The sequence below is a fragment of the Haemaphysalis longicornis genome, unplaced genomic scaffold (assembly GCF_048455015.1).
Source record: "Haemaphysalis longicornis isolate Haplotype H1 unplaced genomic scaffold, Haemaphysalis longicornis Haplotype H1 scaffold_15, whole genome shotgun sequence".
In the NCBI taxonomy this organism is placed as follows: Eukaryota; Metazoa; Arthropoda; class Arachnida; order Ixodida; family Ixodidae; genus Haemaphysalis; species Haemaphysalis longicornis.
Genome location: NW_027526257.1, coordinates 2125158 through 2147763, shown reverse-complemented (window position 1 = coordinate 2147763; position 22606 = coordinate 2125158). Strand labels below are relative to the sequence as shown.

The following is a 22606-nucleotide window of genomic DNA, read 5'->3' as shown; positions in this document are numbered from 1 at the left end:
TTCTTTCTCTTGTAATTATAAAAACAATAATAATGTAACTTCACTAACGATAAAAATTATCTAACCAGTCCCCTATGCCTTCTTTGGCGTTGTAGACTGCCGGCATTCCTTTCTGTATATATATATATATACAGAAAGATAGGTCAGCAGTCTACGACGCCACAGGAGGCATAGGGGTGTGGTTAGGCTCTTTTCTTTTTTACTACGGTTAATGAAGTGAATATTTTTTTTTAATATACAGAAGAAAGAAAGAAAAACACGCCCCCAGAGTGGGGACCGAACCCACGCCTTTCGATTACATGTCGAATGCCTTACCAATTCGGCTATCTGGGCGACTGTGTTCTCCTTCACTTTCTGGGCTATTTATATTTACTTGAAGTGTATCTGACACTTGAGGGTGGTAGCCAGCGCCACTCTAACTACACGGGGAGAAGGGGACCTTCTTTTCAACCCCCGGGGCGTGACTGAGAGGGTAACTGGCGGGAAGCCCTCTTATGCTACCTAGGCATCAAGGCTGCCAGAACCGAGACCCTCGCTATATATATATATATATATATATATATATATATATATATATATATATATATATATATATAGACTGAAAAGATAAAAACTCACACAGAGCGCGAAAAAAATAAGGTTAGTAGAGACAGAGACATACGAGAAAGACTTAGAAAATAAAAATAAGTTTACTGACGTTTCAGGGAGAGGACTCCCTTTGAAGAAAGGGAGTCCTCTCCCTGAAACTTCAGTAAACTTATTTTTATTTTCTAAGTCTTTCTCGTTTGTCTCTGTCTCTACTAACCTTATATATATTTATATATGTATATATATATATATATATATATATTGCTACGGACGTAACAAATGGATGAAGGCTTTATTTACAAGTCATGCGGAGCCACAGGCAAGACGTGGTACCACAGATGCCGGTCAGCAGCGAGCCGGGGAAAAACTCTTCTTCGCCCTCCTCTTCTACGTGCCAGCACACCCCCAGGATCCCGTTCCACTGGGACATACCCTACACACGCGATTGACTGCCGACTAACGTAACAGACAACCTAGTGATTGTCCCGTACCTAACACTGTAACTATATATATATATATATATATATATATATATATATATATATATATATATATATAACAGAGAAATAAGAGTTGGCAGTCAGGAAAAACCTCGGAAAGCAAAGGGGAGGATGTGGTAGGTCATTGAAACAGATAAAGAATTTGGAAAGAAAGACAGAAAGTGGAGACAAAATGCTCGCCAGGTGGGATCCGAACCCACGACCTCCAGAATACCACAAAGGGGGAACATCTGCCCATACACATGGGCAGATGTTCGCCCTTTGTGTGCATTTGCATATCTTCTTTGGAACTTCTTCGTTCCGCGTGACTAATCTTTTTTCCCATGTCAAACACGTGCGTGGGCAAATCTTGTTTGGACCCCTCTTTCACCCACGTTGCCACGGGGGATGGCAAAATTACCTTGTTATTCATTTTTTAGTTTTTTATTATTTTTTTTCTCTGTGTGTAGTTCTTTTCTCTTTTTCCCCATGTTCGTACCGCGACACTGTGTGTTCTTATTATCATTTTTATAATTTATTTTTCCACTCTCTCTTCATTCTTTTGCTACCCACCAACCATGTTCCATTTGTACAAATTCTCCCTCCTCTTACCTTGCCCTCGCCCTTGCTACATTTTCTGTATATATATATAACTCCGAAACGAACTTATTTTGTACTTTCATGAAAGGGATTCCTCTCCGTGAAACGTCAGTAAACTTATTTCTATTTTCTACGTCTTTCTCGTTTGTCTCTGTCTCTACTAACCTTATTTTTTAGCGCTCTGTGTGAGTTTTTATCTTTTCAGGATATATATATATATCTATATATAAGTCAGAAAAAATTTTGGCAGTCAAGAAAACCTCGGGAAGCAAAGGGGAGGATATGGTAGGTCATTGAAACAGATAGGGAACTTGGAAAGAAAGGGGAGAAAAAAATGCTCCCCAGGTGAGATCCGAATCCACGACCTCCAATAGCGGTCTGGCGCGATAACCACTACGCTACCGGAGGGGCTATTTTCCCCCTCCACTTTCTGGGGTATTTATGTCAATGTAATTTTTCTTGTGCTTGGGGGGGGGTAGCCAGCGCCACTCCGACTGGTAGCCAGCGCCACTCAGTTGGCGAGCTCCCGTAGATAGGTATAGTTTAGTGCTGGCACCGCGTTTTTCAGCACAATAGCTTCACTAAACAAAATCTTACAAACAAGTCTGGACATTTTGATCTGGGTAGAAGGCTGCAGTACCATTGTTAGCTTTGATATTCTCACCTTGTAATCAATTTGTTTACGCGAGCGTGTGTGATTGCTTTCGTGTCCTCTGTCGTTGTATTGTCGTTTTCTAATATTCGTTGCTGACCGCCTCGGCATTCCCTGAACTGGTACCATGCGCCGGCCAGATGCATACTACCTGCTGCGCGTCATACGCGTGCACCTGCCTGTTTTTTTCTTTTGATGACTTGTTTGACCTTGCCCTTTTTTTCCCGCTCTTTGTATACCAATGTACACTCATTTCCTGTCGAAACTGCCGGTCCTACTGCTTTTGGGTGCGACCCTTGCCTCCCACCAATAGACGCCAAGTGTCTCATGTTTCAATGACCTTACATTGATTCTTAGAAAGGGTGTGTATGGGCAGATGTTCGCCCTTTGTGTGCATGGGCATATCTTCTTTGGACCTTCTTCTTTCCGCATGACTAATTTTTTTGCCCTTGTCAAACACGTGCATGGGCATATCTTGTTTTGACCCCTCCTTCACCCCTGTTGCCACGGAGGAGTGGGGAATTACCTTGTTAATTTTTTTCTGTTTGGTTCATCTCTCTTTCTTTCCCATGTGCGTACTGCGTGACTGTGTGGTCTTATTATCCTTTTTATCATTTTCTTTCCGCTCTCTCTTCATTCATTTACTACCCACCAACTATGATACAATTGTACAAACTCTCCCTTCTCTTTCCTTGCCCTCGCCCTTGCTACATTTTCTGTATATATATATAACTCTGAAACGAACTTATTCTGTGCTCTGAAGAAAGGAAGTCCTCTTTCTGAAACCTCAGTAAACTTATTTCTATTTTGTACGTCTTTGTCGTGTGTCTGTGTCTCTACTAACCTTAATTTTTTGCGATCTGTGTGAGTTTTTATCTTTCCAGACTATATATTATTGTGAGCACCAGGGATGTGCATTGAGACTGTTCCCCGTGAACCTGGCATCATCATCATTCATTCTGGTCACCAAGGGGTATGCTCCTCAATCACTCACAGCTAGCCGCCCATCGTGATTATCATCTGCGGATAATCATCATCGTGGGTTCGGCCTCCTCGGAACGGTCGGAGTCAGCAGCTAATAAACGCGGCCTCAAGGAACAACCCGTCTCTCTCAAGTGGAGGAGGGAGCTTTTCGTCCCGCTGTCTCCCTCTCTCAGTCGCACCACTGGAGCTCCGTTCAGGTCGGAGGTTGCTTCTGCCCACCACCCCCATGCAGCACGAGAGCAGCCAGTCGGGCAGCACCGCTAAGGCCCCGGTCCAGCCAGTTTTTGCCCTCACCGGCCGTGAGCGCGAACCTCCGTTTTTCTCTTGTCTCCGCGGTGACGATGTTGAAGACTGGCTTGATCAGTTCAACCGGGTAAGCGCATTCAACCGATGGGACGACAGATTCCAACTTCGATCGTCTCATTTTCTCTGATCGACGCGGCGAAGACCTGGTTCCGCAATAATGAGAAAGACATGTCTGATTGGGCCTACTTTGTCTCAGAGCTGCGTCGTATTTTTGGGACATCCTCGAACCGGTCGGATGAAGCCAAAAGGCTACTTGCGGTCCGTGTCCAGCTCCCGAATGAGGCGTACGCGTCGTACATCGAAGATATCATCGCACTGTGCCGTCAGGCTGACAGTAACATGTCCGAAACAGACAAAGTGCAGCACATCATAAACGGGATCGCCACTTTCGCCTTTAATGCTCTGGTGGTTCAAAACCCTACCACCATTGCGGATGTACGCACGATCTGCCAGCATTTAGACCACCTGCAGTCTATTCGCCTCCAACATGATTGTACGCGTTCTTGCTCCCTTCCGGAATCAGAGCTCCGTACTCTAATCCGAACAATCATACGAGAGGAGCTACAGCAGCGTGACACTACCTGCTCCCAGAACACTCCCGTATAAGCCCGTAAGCTGCGTGACTTAATAAAAGAGGAGCTAGCGTGCATGACCGACGTTCCACAGCCTTGTTGTCCTGCTTCTACTCACGTCCATTCGTACTCCGAAGCTGTTACGAGACCATCCCAGCCCATGGAGCGAATTCCCCCTCCTACTACTCATGGCCACTTGACGGCTATTTCTGCGCCTTCGCCGTCGCCCCCTCCATTCCCAGCGTGGCGACCACCGCGTCCAGCAAGCGAGCGGCCAGTGTGCTATTACTGTGGCATCAGAGGGCACATTTCGCGGTTTTGTCGGCGACGCCAGCTGGACGAACGCCGGGGCTACGCACCGTATGAGCGCGACGCCTACTTTGGATACGCCCCTCGTCAGCGCCTGTACTCGCCACCTCCGCGCCAACCTTCGCCCGTTTATGACGCCAGAAGCTTCCCTCGCGATTCCCGCCCGACACGACGTCGTTCCCCTTCACCCTTCCGTCGTGCTCTGTCGCCTCTCCGTCCTGTCTCCAACTCGAATGTCCCCAACCAACACCAGGAAAAATAGATGATGCAGTTTTTGGAGGGAAAACTGCATTTTGTGGACCGACTACAACTCCTCCCGAACTTCCGTGTAACCTGTTATCTGTTCTCGTTGAAGGAATTGAAGTGGAAGCGTTAGTGGATACTGGAGCTATTATTTCTGTGATTGATGCTGATCTGTGTTCCCGTCTGCGAAAGGTCAAGACTCCGTATGGCGGTCCCTATTTACATGGCGCAAATAATCAGGACATCAGGCCCTCCGCTTAGTGTACCGTGCGCGTATTAATTGGAGAACTCCGCCATTCTATTCAATTTGCTGTCCTTTCACCATGTGCTCACCAGCTTATGCTCGGATGGGACTTTCTTTCCTCTGCCTCTGCCGTTATTTCCTGCCGTGAACCCGCCATCAGTATTGAAGACACTGAAAATTCAAGTTGCCTAGATTCGCCACAGCACACACTCAAGCTGAAATGTGATCGTGTTTTGGAAGCTGGTTGTGAGGGAATTCTGTCGGTCTCCTCGGACGAAATTAACGCTGGTGATGTTGTGGTGGTGCCCTCTACCCGGTTCTTACACCAGGGAATCGCCATCCCAACCTGCCTTGTTCGGTTTGCGCGCGGGTGTGCGGTGCTTGCTGCACTGAACACTACGAATGAGGCGATATTACTGGCCGAAGGAACCACTATAGCTTCAGTTGCCGACCATGCCCCTGCGTCAGTAGTTTCCGGTGACGTGCCCCCTTCCAGTCAGAACTTATTTGGCCCGCTTGGTAATAATTCGGCTCTTGCGTCCACTATCAGTCAAGACCTGACGCGTAATCAGAGAAAGTCATTACTGGCCGTCCTAACGAAGCACCAAGCGTCTATCGACGCACACTCATGTAGCCTCTCACAAACATCTGCAGCCGAGCACAGAATTAAAACGGATGGTTCAGCCGTGATCCGCCGCAGGCCATATCGCGTCTCGTCTGAACGGAAAATCATCGAAGACAACGTCGCTGACATGCTCAAGGGCAATATTATTCGGCCGTCGACTAGCTCCTGGTCTTCCCCAGTGGTACTCGTCCAGAAGAAAGACGGTTCTGTACAGTTCTGCGTCGACTACAGGGCACTCAATAAGATCACGCAGAAAGACGTCTACCCTATGCCCCGCATAGACGATGCCTTAGATTGTCTACAGGGGGCCGAGTACTTCTCTAGTCTGGACCTTCGGTCGGGGTACTGGCAAATCCCGATGCATGAAGCTGACAAAGAAAAAACCGCATTTACCACCCCCGATGGTCTTTATGAATTTAATGTATTGCCATTTGGACTATGCAATGCCCCGGCTACATTCAAACGGATGATGGACACTGTGCTTCGTGGCCTAAAATGGAAAACTTGCTTATGCTATCTGGACGATGTTGTTATCTTTTCGTCCACATTTTCACAGCACCTTGAGCGCCTTGACGAGGTACTTACTTGCCTGTCCAACGCGGGACTTCAACTTAACACAAAAAAATGCCATTTTGCGAGCAAGAGTATAAAGGTGCTGGGACACGTCGTCTCCAGAGATGGAATACGCCCGGATCCGGACAAAACAGCTGCCGTTAATAATTTCCCTCGACCCCTTCAACAAAAAGATCTGCGAAGCTTCCTTGGCCTGGCATCATATTTTCAGCGTTTTATACGCAACTTTGCCACCCTTGCGTCTCCCCGGCATCAGCTCTTGCGCACCAACGTGCCCTTTGTATGGACGGATGATTGCCAAGCCGCATTTGAAGCTCTGAAAGATTCACTTACCTCTGACCCCGTCCTGTGTTATTTTGACGGCTCAGCGCCTACTATATTACGCACTGATGCCAGTGGGTGTGGCATTGGTACCGTTCTTCTCCAGCGCGATGCTCAGCTTCGAGAAAGAGTCATAGCATATGCCAGTCGTTCACTGATGCCCGCTGAGAAGAATTACACCATCACGGAACAGGAATGCCTCGCTGTCGTCTGGTCTATACAAAAGTTTCGCCCGTACCTCTATGGTCGTCATTTCACCATCGTTACGGATCACCATGCCCTCTGTTGGCTATCCACGATGAAAAACTTATATGGGCGCCTCGGCCGATGGATACTGCGTTTGCAGCAGTTTGGCTTCACGGCTGCATTCAAGTCCGGCAAAAAGCATTCGGATGCGGATGCCCTTTCGCGATGCCCGTTATCCTCCCCGTCGCCAGCTGCGTCTTCCTGGCTACGGCCGCCACGTTTACCCATGGCACCCTTCAACCATGCTGCAGTAGAGACGGCCACCGAGCTGCCTTCGCTTCAGCGGGCCGATACATACTGCCGAACTTTAATGGACCGCCTGAGTGGCTTGGCGCGACCACCCACTAGCTGGCTGCGACGCCAACTGAACAACTTTCGGGTTATTGATGGCGTGCTCTACCGCGCCAATCATCATCCTTCCGGTCATAAATGGGTGCCTGTCGTTCCTCGTCAGCTCCGCCTTCGCATACTCGAGGCTTTTCACGATGACGCAACAGCTGGGCACCTTGGCTGCCAGAAGACTTATTAGCGTGTTCGGAGTCGATTTTTCTGGCCAGGCCTCTCCACGAGCGTCGCCAAGTACGTCGCCTCTTGCGCGTTGTGTCAACAGCGCAAGCGACAAACGACACCTCCTGCCGGTTTTCTGCAGCCGGTTCCTTGCCCTTCTGTTCCATTCGACACAGTAAGCATAGACTTGTATGGGCCGTTACCTGTAACATCGACTGGATGCCGCTGGATCGTGACTGCTGTCGATCACTTGACCAGGTACGCAGAGACCGCTTCTTTACAGTCCGGGTGTGCTCACGAAGTCGCCGACTTCCTCCTGCGCAACATTATCCTGCGACATGGAGCACCTCGAGTTTTGCTCAGTGACCGCGGCAAGACGTTTCTTTCACAAATTGTTGCAGAAGTTCTTCGCGCTGCCAATACCATCCACAAAACTTGTTCTAGCTACCTTCCGCAGACGAATGGACTTACTGAACGGTTCCACCGCACGCTCTCTGATATGATCTCCATGTACGCCAGCCCCGACCACCGAAATTGGGACATCATTCTTCCCTTCGTTACATTTGCCTATAATACCGCTGTCCGGCGCACCACCGGTTACTCGCCCTTCTTTCTCGTTTTCGGCCGCCTCTCCTCTTTTGCGCTCGACACCGTTTTTTTCTCTGCCCCAGTCTCCGCTACTTCGCCACTTCATGAACAGTTCATCGATCGGATCACCCATTATCAACGTATGGCGAAAGAAAACACTGATGCGAGCCAGCAAGAACGAAAGGGCAGATATGACGACACCCGTCGCTCCGTTAAGTTCTCGAAAGGTGAAGAGGTCCTGCTTTGGACACCTGTTAGAAAACCGGGACTTTGCGAGGAGTTTCTGCACCGGTACATTGGTCCGTACGTCGTCATCGACCAGACTTCTCCAGTCAATTATTGCGTGTCACCAGTTAACCCTTCTTCAGACCGTCGCTGTCGTGGGACAGAGATAGTGCATGTGTCCCGCTTGAAACCGTTCAACCGTCGCCAAACGTAACCTTCTGCGGGCAGGCGCCAGCTTTCAGCCGCGGGGGGAAAAGTGTGAGCACCAGGGATGTGCATTGAGACTGTTCCCCGTGAACCTGGCATCATCATCATTCATTCTGGTCACCAAGGGGTATGCTCCTCAATCACTCACAGCTAGCCGCCCATCGTGATTATCATCTGCGGATAATCATCATCGTTATTTCGGCCTCCTCGGAACGGTCGGAGCCAGCAGGTAATGAACGCGGCCTCAAGGAACAACCCGTCTCTCTCAATATATATATATATATATATATATATATATATGTATATATATATATATATATATATATATATATATATATAGATATATATTTATATATAAAAATACAAATATATATATATATATAGATATATATATGTATATATATAAATATATATGTATATAAACGTATCTATATATATGACATAGTCCCAAACAAATCCGATTTCTCAGTTTCACTTCCATCTTTTCTTCTCTCCTCTCACTTGCGGACCTACCTCTATAAAAGCGTGCCAGCCAGGACAGAGATTGCCTTGACAAAAGCAAGTCTCTGCTGAAACGTTGGCAACAATCGTGCTTTTACCTTGTTCAAAGTTCTCGTTTTTTGTATATATATATATATATAAATATATATATATATATATATATATATATAGATATATATATATCATCATCACCAGCCTGTCTACGCCCACTGCAGGGCAAAGGCCTCTCCCATTATTCTCCAATTACCTCGGTCCTGTGCCAACTGTGACCAATTTATCCCCGCAAACTTATTGATCTCATCTGCCCATCTAACTTTCTGCCGCCCCCTGCAGCGCTTTCCTTCTCTAGGGATCCACTCTGTTACCCTTAATGACCAGCGGTTATCTTGCCTTCGCATTACATGCCCTGCCCAAGTCCATTTTTTCTTCTTAATTTCTACTAATATGTCTTTAACACCAGTTTGCTCCCTGACCCACTCCGCTCTCTTCTTGTCCCTTAATGTTACACCTATCATTTTCCGCTCCATTGCCCGCTGAGTCGTTCTCAATTTAAGTTGAACCCTCTTAGTGAGCCTCCAAGTTTCTGCCCCGTAGGTGAGTACCGGTAAGATGCAGCTGTCATACACTTTCTTCTTCAACGACAATGGTAGGCTGCTATTCATTATCTGATAATGTCTGCCATATGCACCCCACCCCATTCTGATCCTTCTAATTATCTCTGCCTCATGGTTGGGATCTGGGGTCACAACTTGGCCTAAGTATATATATTCGCTTACCACTTCCACTGCCTCGCCATCTATCTCAAACTGCTGTGCTGTCCCGAGGTTATTGATCATTATTTTAGTTTTCTGCATATTAATTTTCAGGCCCACGGTTGTACTCTGTTCGCCCAGTGCGGAAAGCATGCTTTGCAATTCGTCCCCCGAGTTACTTAGCAAGGCAACGTCATCAGCAAATCTGAGGTTACTGAGGTATTCTCCATTAACCCTTACTCCCACCTGTTCCCAATCCAACGTTCTGAATACTTCTTGTAAGCATGCTGTGAATAACATTGGAGAGATTGTGTCTCCTTGTCTGACACCCTTCCTTATAGGTATTTTACTGCTCTCCTTATGGAGGATGACGGTAGCTGTAGACTTATTGTAGATATCCTCTAGTATTCTTACATAATGCTCATCTACCCCCTGGTTCCGTAATGCCTGAATGACTGCTAGGGTTTCGACCGAGTCAAATGCTTTCTCATAATCTGTGAAGGCTATATATAGGGGTTCAGTATACTAAGCGCACTTCTCTCTCACCTGATTGATCGTGTGAATACGGTTCATTGTTGAATAACCTTTACGGAACCCTGCTTGATCTTTAGGTTGACTGAAATATAAGGTTGCAGAGATTCGGTTAGTGATTACCTTGGTAAATACCTCGTAGACGACTGACAGTAAGCTGATCAGCCTGTAATTTTTCAGGTCCTTCATGTCACCTTTCTTGTGGATTAGGATGATGTTCGCGTTCTTCCAGGATTCCGGTACCATTGCGGTCATTAGGCATTGCGTATACAGGTTTGCCAGTTTTTCAAGTACAATTTCTCCGCCATCCTTCAAAGGGTCTGCTGTTATCTGATCCTCACCAGGTGCTTTGCCCCCTTTCATTTCTTTCAAAGCCTTCCTTACTTCTTCGGTCGTTACTGGTGGGATGTCTATCTCCTCTGAACTACTGTCTCGTTCGGCATTATCCTGTATGTCCCGGCTACTGTACAGATCCTTATAAAACTCCTCGGCCACTGTGACTATTTTATCCCTATTTGTGATGACATTGCCTTGCTTATCCTTAAGTGCATACATCTGATTTTTCCCCACGCCAAGACGTCTCTTTACTGCTTTCAGGCTACCTCCGTTCTTTACAGCGTATTCGATCCTCTCCATATTATACTTCCGTATGTCAGCTGTCTTATATATATATATATTTAAATATATATATATATATATATATATATTTAAATATATATATAAATATATATATATATATATATATATATATATATATATATATATATATATATATATATATATATATATATATATATATATATATATATATATATATTGCTACGGTACGTGCATAGCCTATGCACCACATTGGGACATGTGCCATGTGCCAGATACTAGCCGAAAGAAGATGACGGTAGCGCACGCGGACTCGAAAACCGAGCTAGATGTCGAAGTAGAAGAGGATCTTGCGCCTGGCCTGCGGGGTGCTCTCGCGTTTGCAAATACACTGTGCGGAAACCTCTTGTACCGCTTGGCTACACGTCTTCCTTCACGTCACCGTAACATCTTGGTGGAGGTGCCCAGACATCCGCTCCCTCTCGTCTCGGCTATCCGAGCCTAAAGGCGTCGTGATCCTTCATCACGCATCTCCGAAGCGGCCGTCATATTCCTCCTGCCAGCATGGCTCCGCCGAGCTAGTCGTCGCCTCCACTGGTCGTCGTTTCGCAGCCCCGAGAGCCCGGTTTGTTTACTGGCACGGACGATGTTGACGTCGAAGATTGGATAAAGCGCTACGAGCGGGTCAGCGCCCACAACCGTTGGGACCCTACGTTCATGGTTGCCAATCTTCTTTTCTGCTTGAGAGGTGCGGCACAAACGTGGAATGAAACCAATGAAGCTAAGTTAACCAGTTGGGACTACTGTTAATCCGAACTCTTGAGAATATTCGGCAATCCCATCCAACGTCAGCTACGCGCAAAAGCGGAACTTGCATCCCGTGCCCAGACATCGACTGAACCGTACATTTCTTACATTCACGACGTCCTGGCTCTCTGCCTTAAGGTCGACGAGAAGATGACTGAGCAGGACAAGGTTGCGCATGTGCTTAAGGGAATAGCTGACGACGCTTTTCACTTGCTCATGTGTAAGGGCTGCACTACAGTCGATGCTATCTTAAACGAATGCCGACTGTTCGAGCAAGCGAAGAGTCGCCGCATCATGCAGCAGTTCCAACGGTTGCCCAACACCGCTGCGACTTCTTCCTGCGAGCCACCATCCCCCCAGCCGTTTTCTTCCGCGACTTCTCACCCCAACTCACTCGAACACACAGTCCAAAGAATAGTGCGCCGCGAACTGGAAGCCACTGCTCCTGCCGTTACTCTGCCCCATTCGATCGACAGCCCTGTTCCAGCCATTTCGCTGATTCAAGCTGTCGTTCGAGACGAGATTAGCAACATGGGTATGCAGCAAGTATTGTCGCTGAGTCCTCCTGCCGCCCGCCACAGTTATGCTCCACCTGGACCTCGCTATGTGCCCGGCCCTCCACGCTACCGAAATCCCGCTGACTGGAGAACCGCCGATGATAAGCCCATCTGTTTCACGTGTCGCCGTGTTGGCCATGTCGCTCGGTACTGTCAGAACTATTGGCTTCGAGTTTCCAGGAACAACTTCTCGGCAGACCGTTACTCGACTGACGTGCCCCGCCGTTTTTCCCCTCGCACGTCGCCAGAATCCGTCGCTAATGCCGGTAGCTCTGCCTCCCGATTTGGACGCTCGCCCCCGCCGCCACGCCACCATTCACGTTCGCCGCAGCGCCGACACCTTTCACCGTCGGCGCCCCTTCGACGCTTCTCACCGGAAAACTGATGGATGCAGCGCCCAGAGGTGACGCTGCATTCCGACCCGAGCCCGAAAATCCTCTTTTGACGTTGCCGACTAGAGACAATTTAATCGACGTTGAAGTAGACGGCGTTCCGATCACCGCTCTTATAGACACTGGCGCACATATCTCGATAATGAGTGCTCCCCTTCGTCGTCGCCTGCGTAAAGTTTTGACGCCAACCATGTCGCATGTTCGTGTAGCTGATGGAGGGACACCGCCCGTTACCGGAATGTGCACGGCCCGTGTAACCATTGGAGGCCACACAACGACAGTCTTGTTCTCTGTTTTAGAAACGTGCACGCATGATTTGATTCTGGGCCTTGACTTTTTGTCGGAACATTCTGCACTAATAGATTGCGCGACGGGTTTACTACGCCTCGAGGTACCGCTTTCGCCCGATGCTCCAGACGCCTCAGTTTCACCGTCTTTATGTTCAGCTGAGTTCATGCGTCTGCGCCCTGAAGCCGTCACCCATGTTCCCTTGTCCTCTCGCCACCCTCTCCCCGACGGTGCGTACCTCGTGTCCCCTGCAACCAACGTTCTCCTAACGCACAATGTGATCCTGCCGAACTCTGTGGTAACCATCAAAAACAACCACACCATCCTTCCAATTCTGGATTTTGGATTGCATCCCCAAGTACTTCCCCAAGGAATTTCCCTCGCCTCAGTTTCTCCACTGCACGACATTGACATTTCTGCGCTAACCGTCGACACTTCTCTACCGGCTTCCTCTCGTGACCTCATATATACCCCGAACTTAGCGGAGAAAATTGGCGCAATGATCAGCTCCGAACTTTCATGACCACAAGTTCAACAACTACGCCAGCTTCTTCTATCGTATTCTGACATTTTTGACTTCCAGAACCGCCCCTTGGGTCAAACACATGCAGTGAAGCACCGGATTGACACAGGCGATTCCAGGCCAATTTACAGGCGACCTTATCGAGTGTCCCATGCGGAACGCGATGTAATCCAAAAAGAAGTAGAAAAAATGCTCGATAAAGACATCATCGAGCCTTCCTGCAGTCCGTGGGCGTCCCCAGTGGTTCTGGTAAAAAAGAAAGACGGCAGCTGGCACTTCTGCGTCGATTACCGCCACCTCAATAAAATAACCAAGAAGGACGTATACCCACTGCCAAGAATAGACGCCGCCCTCGACTGCCTTCATGGGGCTAAGTTCTTTTCTTCAATTGACCTCCGCTCGGGCTATTGGCAGATCTCTGTCAACGAGATGGACCGGGAAAAGACCGCCTTTGTCACACCCGATGGCCTTTACCAATTCAAGGTCATGCCATTTGAGTTGTGCAATGCGCCAGTGACCTTCGAAAGAGTGATGGATTCTCTACTTCGTGGATTCAAATGGTCGACGTGCTTGTGTTACTTGGATGACGTCATTGTGTTTTCCCCGTCATTCGAAACTCACCTATCTCATCTTGCGGACATCCTTTCCCTTTTCCGACATGCTGTCCTCCAACTAAACTCTTCTAAATGTCGGTTTGCTCGCCACCGCATTACGATCCTCGGCCATCTCGTCGGCGCTGAAGGAGTTCAGCCTGACCCAGACAAAGTCAACGCCGTGAAGAACTTCCCGGTTCCGTGTTCTACAGACGCCGTGCCGAGCTTTGTCGGACTTTGTTCTTATTTTCGACGTTTCATCAAAAGCTTTGCTGATATCGCCCGTCCTCTCACTGACCTTCTCAAGAAAGACGTTAAGTTCTTCTGGGGTATCGACCAAGATGAGGCTTTTCACACCCTAATATCCCTCCTTACATCATCCCCAATTTTAGCCCACTTCAACGCAGCCGCTCCTACCGAAGTGCGAACCGATGCCAGCGGTCACGGGATCGGCGCCGTACTGGCTCAATGCCAGGACGGTCACGATCGCGTTATCGCGTACGCCAGTCGCCTCCTCTCGCCTGCCGAACGCAACTATTCTATCACCGAACGGGAATGCCTTGCACTTGTGTGGGCCGTTGGAAAGTTTCGCCCCTACCTGTACGGACGGCCCTTCACTGTTGTCACAGATCATCATGCGTTATGTTGGCTCTCTTCATTGAAAGATGCCACCGGACGCTTGGGTCGCTGGGCACTACGCCTTCAAGACTATTCTTTCTCCGTCGTCTACAAGTCTGGTCGCCTTCATCGGGACGCTGACTGTCTATCTCGCTATCCGGTTGACCCTCCTGAGCCTCTGCCCCAATCCTGCTTGTTGTCCATTTCGGGATTACTCCACATCGGTGATGAGCAGCGTCGCGATCCCTCTTTGAAATCCATCATCGACAGTCTCACCATCGGCTCCCCTGCACCTACCACTCATCTGTTTCGACTCCAGGATGGCATCCTTTACCGCCAGAATCTCCGTCCAGATGGCCCTGAGCTCCTGCTTGTTGTCCCTAACCACCTTCGTTTAGACATCCTCAAACAATTTCACGACCTACCTACGGCTGGTCACCTGGGTGTTTCCCGAACGTACGACCGTGTGCGTCGTCGATTTTTTTTGGCCCGGCCTTTACCGTTCTGTCCAACGTTATGTGGCCGCGTGTGACCTATGCCAACGCCGCAAGAAGCCCACCGCGTCACCGCCCGGTCTCCTACAACCGTTAGACATCCCCACTGAGCCCTTTTATCGTGTTGGTGTTGGTCTTCTCGGCCCGTTTCCGGTGTCTACCTCGGGCAACAAGTGGGTAGCAGTCGCCACCGATTACGCGACACGCTATGCCATTACCCGTGCTCTCCCCACCAGCTGCGCATCCGACGTGGCCGACTTCCTTCTACGCGATGTAATTCTTCATCATGGAGCACCTCGCCAGCTTCTTACTGATCGAGGCCGCTATTTCTTGTCCCGAGTTGTTGAGGACCTTCTTCGTGCGTGCGCAACACAACACAAGGTCACCACTGCTTACCATCCGCAAACCAACGGCCTCACGGAGAGGCTCAACAGGACGCTTACAGACATGTTGTCGATGTACGTCTCCACCGACCATCACGACTGGGACGTGACGTTGCCTTACGTCACGTTCGCTTACAATTCGTCGCGTCACGACACTGCAGGCTCGTCCCCATTCTACTTGCTCTACGGCCGCGAACCATCTTTGCCGCTCGACACCCTTTTACCGCCTTCTCAGCCCACAACTGAGTATGCCGAAGCCGCCATCGCCCGTGCCGACCACGCTCGCCAAGTTGCCCGCTTTAACCTTCTCTCATCACAAGTCTCCCAAAAGGCCCGCTACGACTCGCGACACCGAAACCTTCACTTCCCGCCGGGATCACTTGTTCTGCTGTGGTCGCCGTCGCGCCGCGTGGGACTTTCTGAAAAACTCCTCTTTCCCTATTCTGGTCCTTACCGTGTCATCCGACAAGTCACCGATGTCACGTACGAAATAACACCGGCCATGCCATCGCCAACTTCCCACCGTTCAACAACGGACGTTGTTCACGTAGCCCACCTCAAACCGTACCACGGTCCGCGACCCGCGTCGCTATAATTAGCACCGAGACGGCGCTTTCCGCCGCGGGGGTTATGCTACGGTACGTGCATAGCCTATGCACCACATTGGGACATGTGCCAGATACTAGCCGAAAGAAGATGACGGTAGCGCACGCGGACTCGAAAAACGAGCTAGATGTCGAAGTAGAAGAGGATCTTGCGCCTGGCCTGCGGGGTGCTCTCGCGTTTGCAAATACACTGTGCGGAAACCTCTTGTACCGCTTGGCTACACGTCTTCCTTCACGTCACCGTAACAATATATACTAGCGGTAGTACCCGGCGATGCCCGGGAGTGCCCAGACAGTCAGTCAGTCGGGCCCATGTCTTTATAGCCATAGATTGCGACAGTATGCCGCGATGCCCGGATAGGGCAATATACTAACGGGCTTATTTCATGTTGAATTAATTTTTATTTGCTTATTGTTAGTTGTTAAAATAACCTGTTACATCTATTTACACTAGTATGATAATGAAATCTGTCATTTTCGCCAATATGGCCTATTGTGCCTATTCCATGGTTGGGGCCGTGAGATACTGGGGAATAAACGCTCACACCATGAAAAAGAGAATTTATTGCAATTTAATATCAACAAGAAATATCAAAATCATAGGATTCTATGAAAATTGTTGAACAAATACGGAAGAGCACAGAACTGAATTGCACGAGACCATTTCCGTGACATCGCCACAGGTGTTCCAAAAAACGAAAGAAAGCAAACAGCGGCACGCACACATCACGAATCTGTGTGCTGATTACGCATAGTGAAATGGTTTGCCAGAAAGAGAGCAACACCTTTGTGCTGAAACAGTAGGTGCAGTCACTAGAACGCCAAAACACTTCTAAAGGAATTTTTAACACCACCGCATAAAAGACAACACCCAAGATAACGTATGGAAGGCTTGTCCAACTGCATAACAACATCGGTAAAACGGGTATTCCCCAACGTTGGTAACTCTAGGCAGTGTAAGAAAATTATACTGTGGAGTAATCAGTCGAAACCACATTTCTCAGGACATGCGTAAACTTGTACAAAGAACGAAAATTGACACAAAAACGAACAGAATGAAAACCCGTTTTGTGGGCGGCTCCGGGAGCAAAAACATGTTTCACAAACTATGAGTCAAGAATACATATACACAAAAAGGGAAATTGTACAGGAAACGTAATTTTTCGATCTTAGTTACTACAGAGGATGCAGAATAATCATGTAGCGTCTCTTTTAGTCCCCATGGTCACTTCAGCACTTCTTTGTACACCACGTTTGCAGTTTTCCCTTCGGGTGCGAGTATCACAAGGCTGCTCGGTGAGCTCACTCGGGAGCAAGCCACATAGAACTGCCCATGAGAGAAGCAGTCGTCTGTTAAGTCAATACCTGCTACCTTGAGAGACTGCCCCTGGGATTTGTGGGTGGTCATAGCAAAGCAGAGCTTTACTGGAAACTGCAACCTCTTAAACTGGAAGGGGTACTCCGATGGTATCAGCGGTATGCGTGGTATGAAGACGGACTCCCCTCGAGCACAGCCGGTTAACACTGTGGCCTCGATTACGTTCCTGTAGAGGGCCGTCACTTTCAGCCTCGTACCATTGCACAGTTTAGGAGGGTTAAGGTTTCGTAGAAGCATGACTGGAGCTCCAACTTTGAGAATGATCCTGTGGTCAGGGATCCCAGCAAAAGTAAGCGTGTTCAGGAACTCTACGGGGTAGTGAACCACATCTTCTATTTGGATCACAGAATCCACAGATCTGAACTCCATTTGTGTGCTGCGAATGACTTTAGCAAGGTATCATTAATGAGGGCAGCCCTGTTGTTCTTGGGGGTGAGAATTGCGCGCTCGCACAGCCAGTCCATAGATTTCATAGTTATATGTGCGATATCCGGGTATATCTTGGCCGTGAGCTGTGCTACGGTCGTCACCACTGAGGCGAGACCTACAGGAATTTGAACCTTACCACCGGATTCGGGGTACTCGCCGTCCCCTATACTGAGTAACAGCTTGGAAAATGCATCAGCGGAGGCACCCCCGTTCAAGTGGACCCGCATATTTTTCTTGAGAGACAGTTTGCAGATGAGGGGCGATAGATAGGATGTCCTTATACATGCCTTCACCTGGTCCGCTCGAGTACCTCTTGGCACTACAGGAAGGGTCTGGCGAAAGTCTCCAGCCAGCAGCATAGTCTCTCCGCCCATCAATCCATCATTCTTCCTGATGTCTTTGAGGGTTCTGCTTAGAGCTTCAAAACCCCCCTTATGCGCCATTGTGCTCTCATCCCAGACAATCTTGTAGCACTTGGCTCATGCTGCTCTGTTTCGATATGTAGCATAGAGGGGTTTCTACTTTGGTGAGGTTGAATGGGAGTTTGAATGCCGAAGTGGCCGTCTTGTCGCCTTCCAGCAGTGTAGAAGCTATGCCGGACGATGCAACAGACAACGCAATTCCACCACCACTCCGCACCTTCGCCAGGAGCAAGTTGATGAGGAAGGTCTTCCCAGTGCCACCAGGAGCATCCAAGCAAAACACCTTCCCAGCAGCTGACTGCATGCTGGAGCGAATCTGTTGGTAGACAGAGAGCTGCTCGTTCGTCAGTAAACGTTCGTTGCCTGACACTACCAGAGCCAAAGCATTTGTGTCGTAGCTTGTCTCCCTGAGGTACTCCTTGTTTTTTAGGAAGTCTTCACGCCTTGTTGGATTAGGCAAGCCGTATAGTGGCAGGCCCTGTCCTCCAAATTCCAGCACTGCGTCCTCAATGAGCCCAAGGCACCGGTTGCACACCTCGTCCATCACCTGCCTTGACCTGCACAGCACGCCCCTCTGCACCTGCCGCGCAATGTCCTCCGAGAGATTGTCTTTGTACTTTTGCCAAAGACTGAGAGGATCAGAGAGCTGGCAGAAAATCAACATCACAGTGAACAGCTCTCTCAACTTGAAAGGTGAGTCACACAGGGCAGCTTCCTGTAAAGTCAAGTCCCAATTTCCGTCCTCTTCAAGCAAGCCTCGTGCCTTGCATGCAGACTGGAATGTGGGGTGGAGCACACCATCTACAGTCTTCAGATCTGCGAAAGACGTGGGACCCCGAACCTCATGTAGCAGCAGGCGGAGATGATAACACTCGCTGGTGTATGGATGGACGGTGTACACTCTTCCCAGCGTATTTTCTTTCTTCACTCCTTCCCAACCGGCAACGTTCTTTCCCTGCTTCCTTCTCGTGAACTTGGAGTTGCTCCACACAAAGTAAGAAGGGACCTCCCAGTACAGTTAAGTTTTTCAAACGCATCAGTTTTGCACAACTCAAAGAAAGACAACAGCGTTGTCTTCGGAGGGTTACTAATTTTCTGCGCCAGATTATGCGAGTTGAAATACACACGCTGACCATTCTCGAGGTGAACAGCGAGATCGAAGACAGAAGGAAACCTCTCATGTATAGGGAATGCGAAGATTCTCCAAACCGCCTCCGAGGATCTGATATACCGGCCACTCTCATACAATGTAACCTCATCCCGGTCATTTCCTAATGCAAAGGATGCTTGATCACTGCCTTTATTCACATACTTACAAACGTACTTGATAGACTTGACAGTTACAGTACTCCACATTGATGTGGGCTTTGAAAGTACGTGATAGGGCGGGGTTATAGGGCACCACCCACCGGTTGGCGAGTTCCATTCCTTTTATTTCGACGGTGAATGCACCGTCAGACGGAGTCCTTCTTCTGTACTGCGGGTACCCAACTTCTCCTGTCTGGGTGTGGTTAATAAATGGTCGGGGGTGCCTCTTGCTGCAGCTTCCTCGCTTCATGCATGGAGATTCTTTGTTGATGGTGCCGCAGGGGCCATGGATCCTATTGGCTTTGACGATGTCGCAGAGAAGGGGTCTTGGTCAGGGTCAGGTATTTCTGCAGAAATTACCTGGTCAATTATTTCAGGAGAGATCCGGTGCTCCAGCCAGAGCAAAATGTGCACATGAGGAAGACCCCACTTTTGCCACTCAAAAACTCAAAAGAACATATATGAAAACATAACTAACCTCTCCGGGGTACAGCTTACTATTCATGAGCGGTCGTTAATCTCGCGCGGGTTGACATTTTGCCCAAGTACCGGCCGATACAATGAGTTTAGCTTGCTGAAAGATCTAAACAATTTTTTACAAAATTTACGCGTAGAAGAATATTTTTTCGATAAGCCGGACAAGGAGCGCACTGCCCCAACCTCCGTCAATGTAGGGCGGCAGTGGACACCGAAATCAGAGCGGGAAAAACACTTGGACTCGTACATTGAGGCCGTTCAAAGAGACCTCCTGCGGGCTTATAACGCTCGCAAACCAGGGTCCCAGAACCTTTCTCAAGAGAAGCGCGAGGCACTTAAGGCACTGGGTGATCGAACAGACATTGTCATAAAACCGGCCGATAAAGGTGGAGGTATTGTAATACTTAGTAAACCAGACTACATTCAAGAAGGCCACCGTCAGTTAAATAACGAATTTTTCTACCAAAAACTTGACGCGGATCCAACTGTTGAACATCAGGAAATAATAACAACACTAAATAATCTTGTCAAAATTGGGGAAATAGAGCCACGCCTCTGTAAAGCACTTACAGCAGCACACGCAACGCCAGGAAGGTTTTACAGGAAGGTTTTACAAAGAAGGGAACCCTGGTAGGCCAATTATTTCGGGAAGAGGCACTCTCACCGAATCAAAATCAAGCTACATAGACTCCCTGATTAAGCAAATACCGCCTACCCATTCGTCGTATCTTCGTGATACTAACCACTTCCTACGGGAAATCGACAACATAAAAATTCCTGATGGCGCCTTTCTGGTAACTGTAGATGTAACTTCTCTGTACACAAATATACTTCACCGAGATGGGATTGAAGCCCTGGTTGAATCCTATAGCATTAATCGGGACCATGAGTCGCCAAGCCCACAAGTCATTGAAACTTTGACCAAGCTAGTGCTGGAATTAAATAGTTTTGAATTCCACAATCAGTATTAGGTACAAATAAACGGCACTGCGATGGGTACTCGAATGACACCCAACTAGGCTAATATATTCATGAACGATCTCGAAACAAAATTTCTATCAACCCGTGAAATTAAGCCATTCTTTTACAAACGCTTTCCGGACGATGTATTCCTTATTTGGACAGATACGGAGGATGACTTAATCGACTTCATCGAGTGTTTCAACAAGGCCCATCTTAGCATTGCATTCACTTTTACCTATTCAACCACGGAAATCAATGTCCTTGACGTGCATATAAATACAGACAAAGGAGAACTGATCACTACCGTGTACAAAAAACCTACCGATAGGCAGCAGTATCTGCACTTCGACAGTTGCCATCCGCACCACTGCAAAACGAGTATCCCATACTCGCAGGCCAACCGATTAAAGAGAATTTGTTCCCGCACCGAGGACTTCGAGGCAAATGCAGAAAACTTGCGCAATGTACTCACGAAGCAACAATACCCACCACCCATAGTCAACGACGCTATTTGCAAAGCGGTCAACCTTGATCGCCAAGAGTTGCTGCACCATGAAAAGGAACTAAACCAGAAGGGGAGAGGCAACCTAGTTTTGACGTTCGGGGGCAACTCCCCAAACATAAGCAAAATCTTGAAAAAGCACTTCAACATGCTAAACAGAGTGGGCGGCTTTCGAAAATCTTCCCCACCCCTCCTCGGGTCGTATACAGGCGCCCCAAAAATATTAAAGATTACCTTGTACACGCCAAAACTGAGAGGGCACCCAAGGGTGGGTGTCGACCATGCGGAAAGGCACGGTGCCGCGTATGTAAACACATGCAGACAACCACGGTGGCAGAAAGCACCAATTCAAATTTCAAGCATCTAATTCACGCGACACTCGACTGCGACTCTTCTAATGTGGTGTACTTTCTGGAGTGCGGTGTTTGTGGCATCCAATACATTCGCCAGACGGACACGGCATTCCGCATGCGCTTCAACAACCATCGCGCACATGTTCGTTCACTTCCGGATCTACCCTTATCACGACATATTAACTCCGAAAACCACCCGTTCGACTCCATCAGGGTCACACTTTTACAGAGTGGATTTTCTACTACAAGAGAACGCGAACAACGTGAATCTTACATTATTTACAAATTCAACACCGTAAAGGCAGGAATGAATGTTAGCCCGGGCATTATGTCGTCTATACATGCTGTTGATATTCTGGCTGCAGAATAATCCCCTATGTAAATTGTAAGTCTCTGTGTTGTTTAAAGAAGTAATCAAGCTATTCTTCTGTTATTTATTTCCTTCCTGGGGTGTCCTCACACGCGGCATATGCCACAAACAACATCGAGGCGCCCGCCGCCGTTTACTCCAACAAAGGACCCGCGCGACTCCCGCGTGCGGTTAGAGGATTAGTTAAGCTCCTTCTCCCTGGTTCATGGTCAGGGACGACCCTGTCGGCTGCCCGGGCAGGGCAGAAGAATAGAGCTAAGAATGATGAATGGCGCTCGCCAGTCCTGCCGGTAGGCAGAATCATGCATGCTTTGAGCCACAGTGCGGAGATCGTACCTACACTCTTAACGAGCCTGCCTGTTTGTTTTGTAGGGTTGGCGTCACTGAGATATGTGTGCGGCTGCGACCGCTTCCTGTAAACTCTTCCCGTAAGGTCAGTGACCATTAGAATTCTGTGCCTCCCAGTGATGGTTGGAGAGCGTCCCTGTTACTGC

General features: G+C 48.5%; 1 protein-coding gene across 1 annotated transcript; it reads right to left on the bottom strand.

The window, feature by feature from the left end:
- Positions 1-17135: 17135 nt before the first annotated feature.
- Positions 17136-17657, bottom strand: LOC144165822 (ATP-dependent DNA helicase Pif1-like). Its single transcript, XM_077695600.1, has one exon. The coding sequence runs from the start codon at positions 17655-17657 to the stop codon at positions 17136-17138; it is 522 nt and encodes a 173-aa protein (XP_077551726.1).
- Between the last annotated feature and the right edge of the window lie 4949 nt (positions 17658-22606).

Bases quoted from the DNA above. Each gene is read 5' to 3' on its own strand.
- LOC144165822 (XM_077695600.1), bottom strand. From the start codon at position 17,657: ATGGAGTTCAGATCTGTGGATTCTGTGATCCAAATAGAAGATGTGGTT.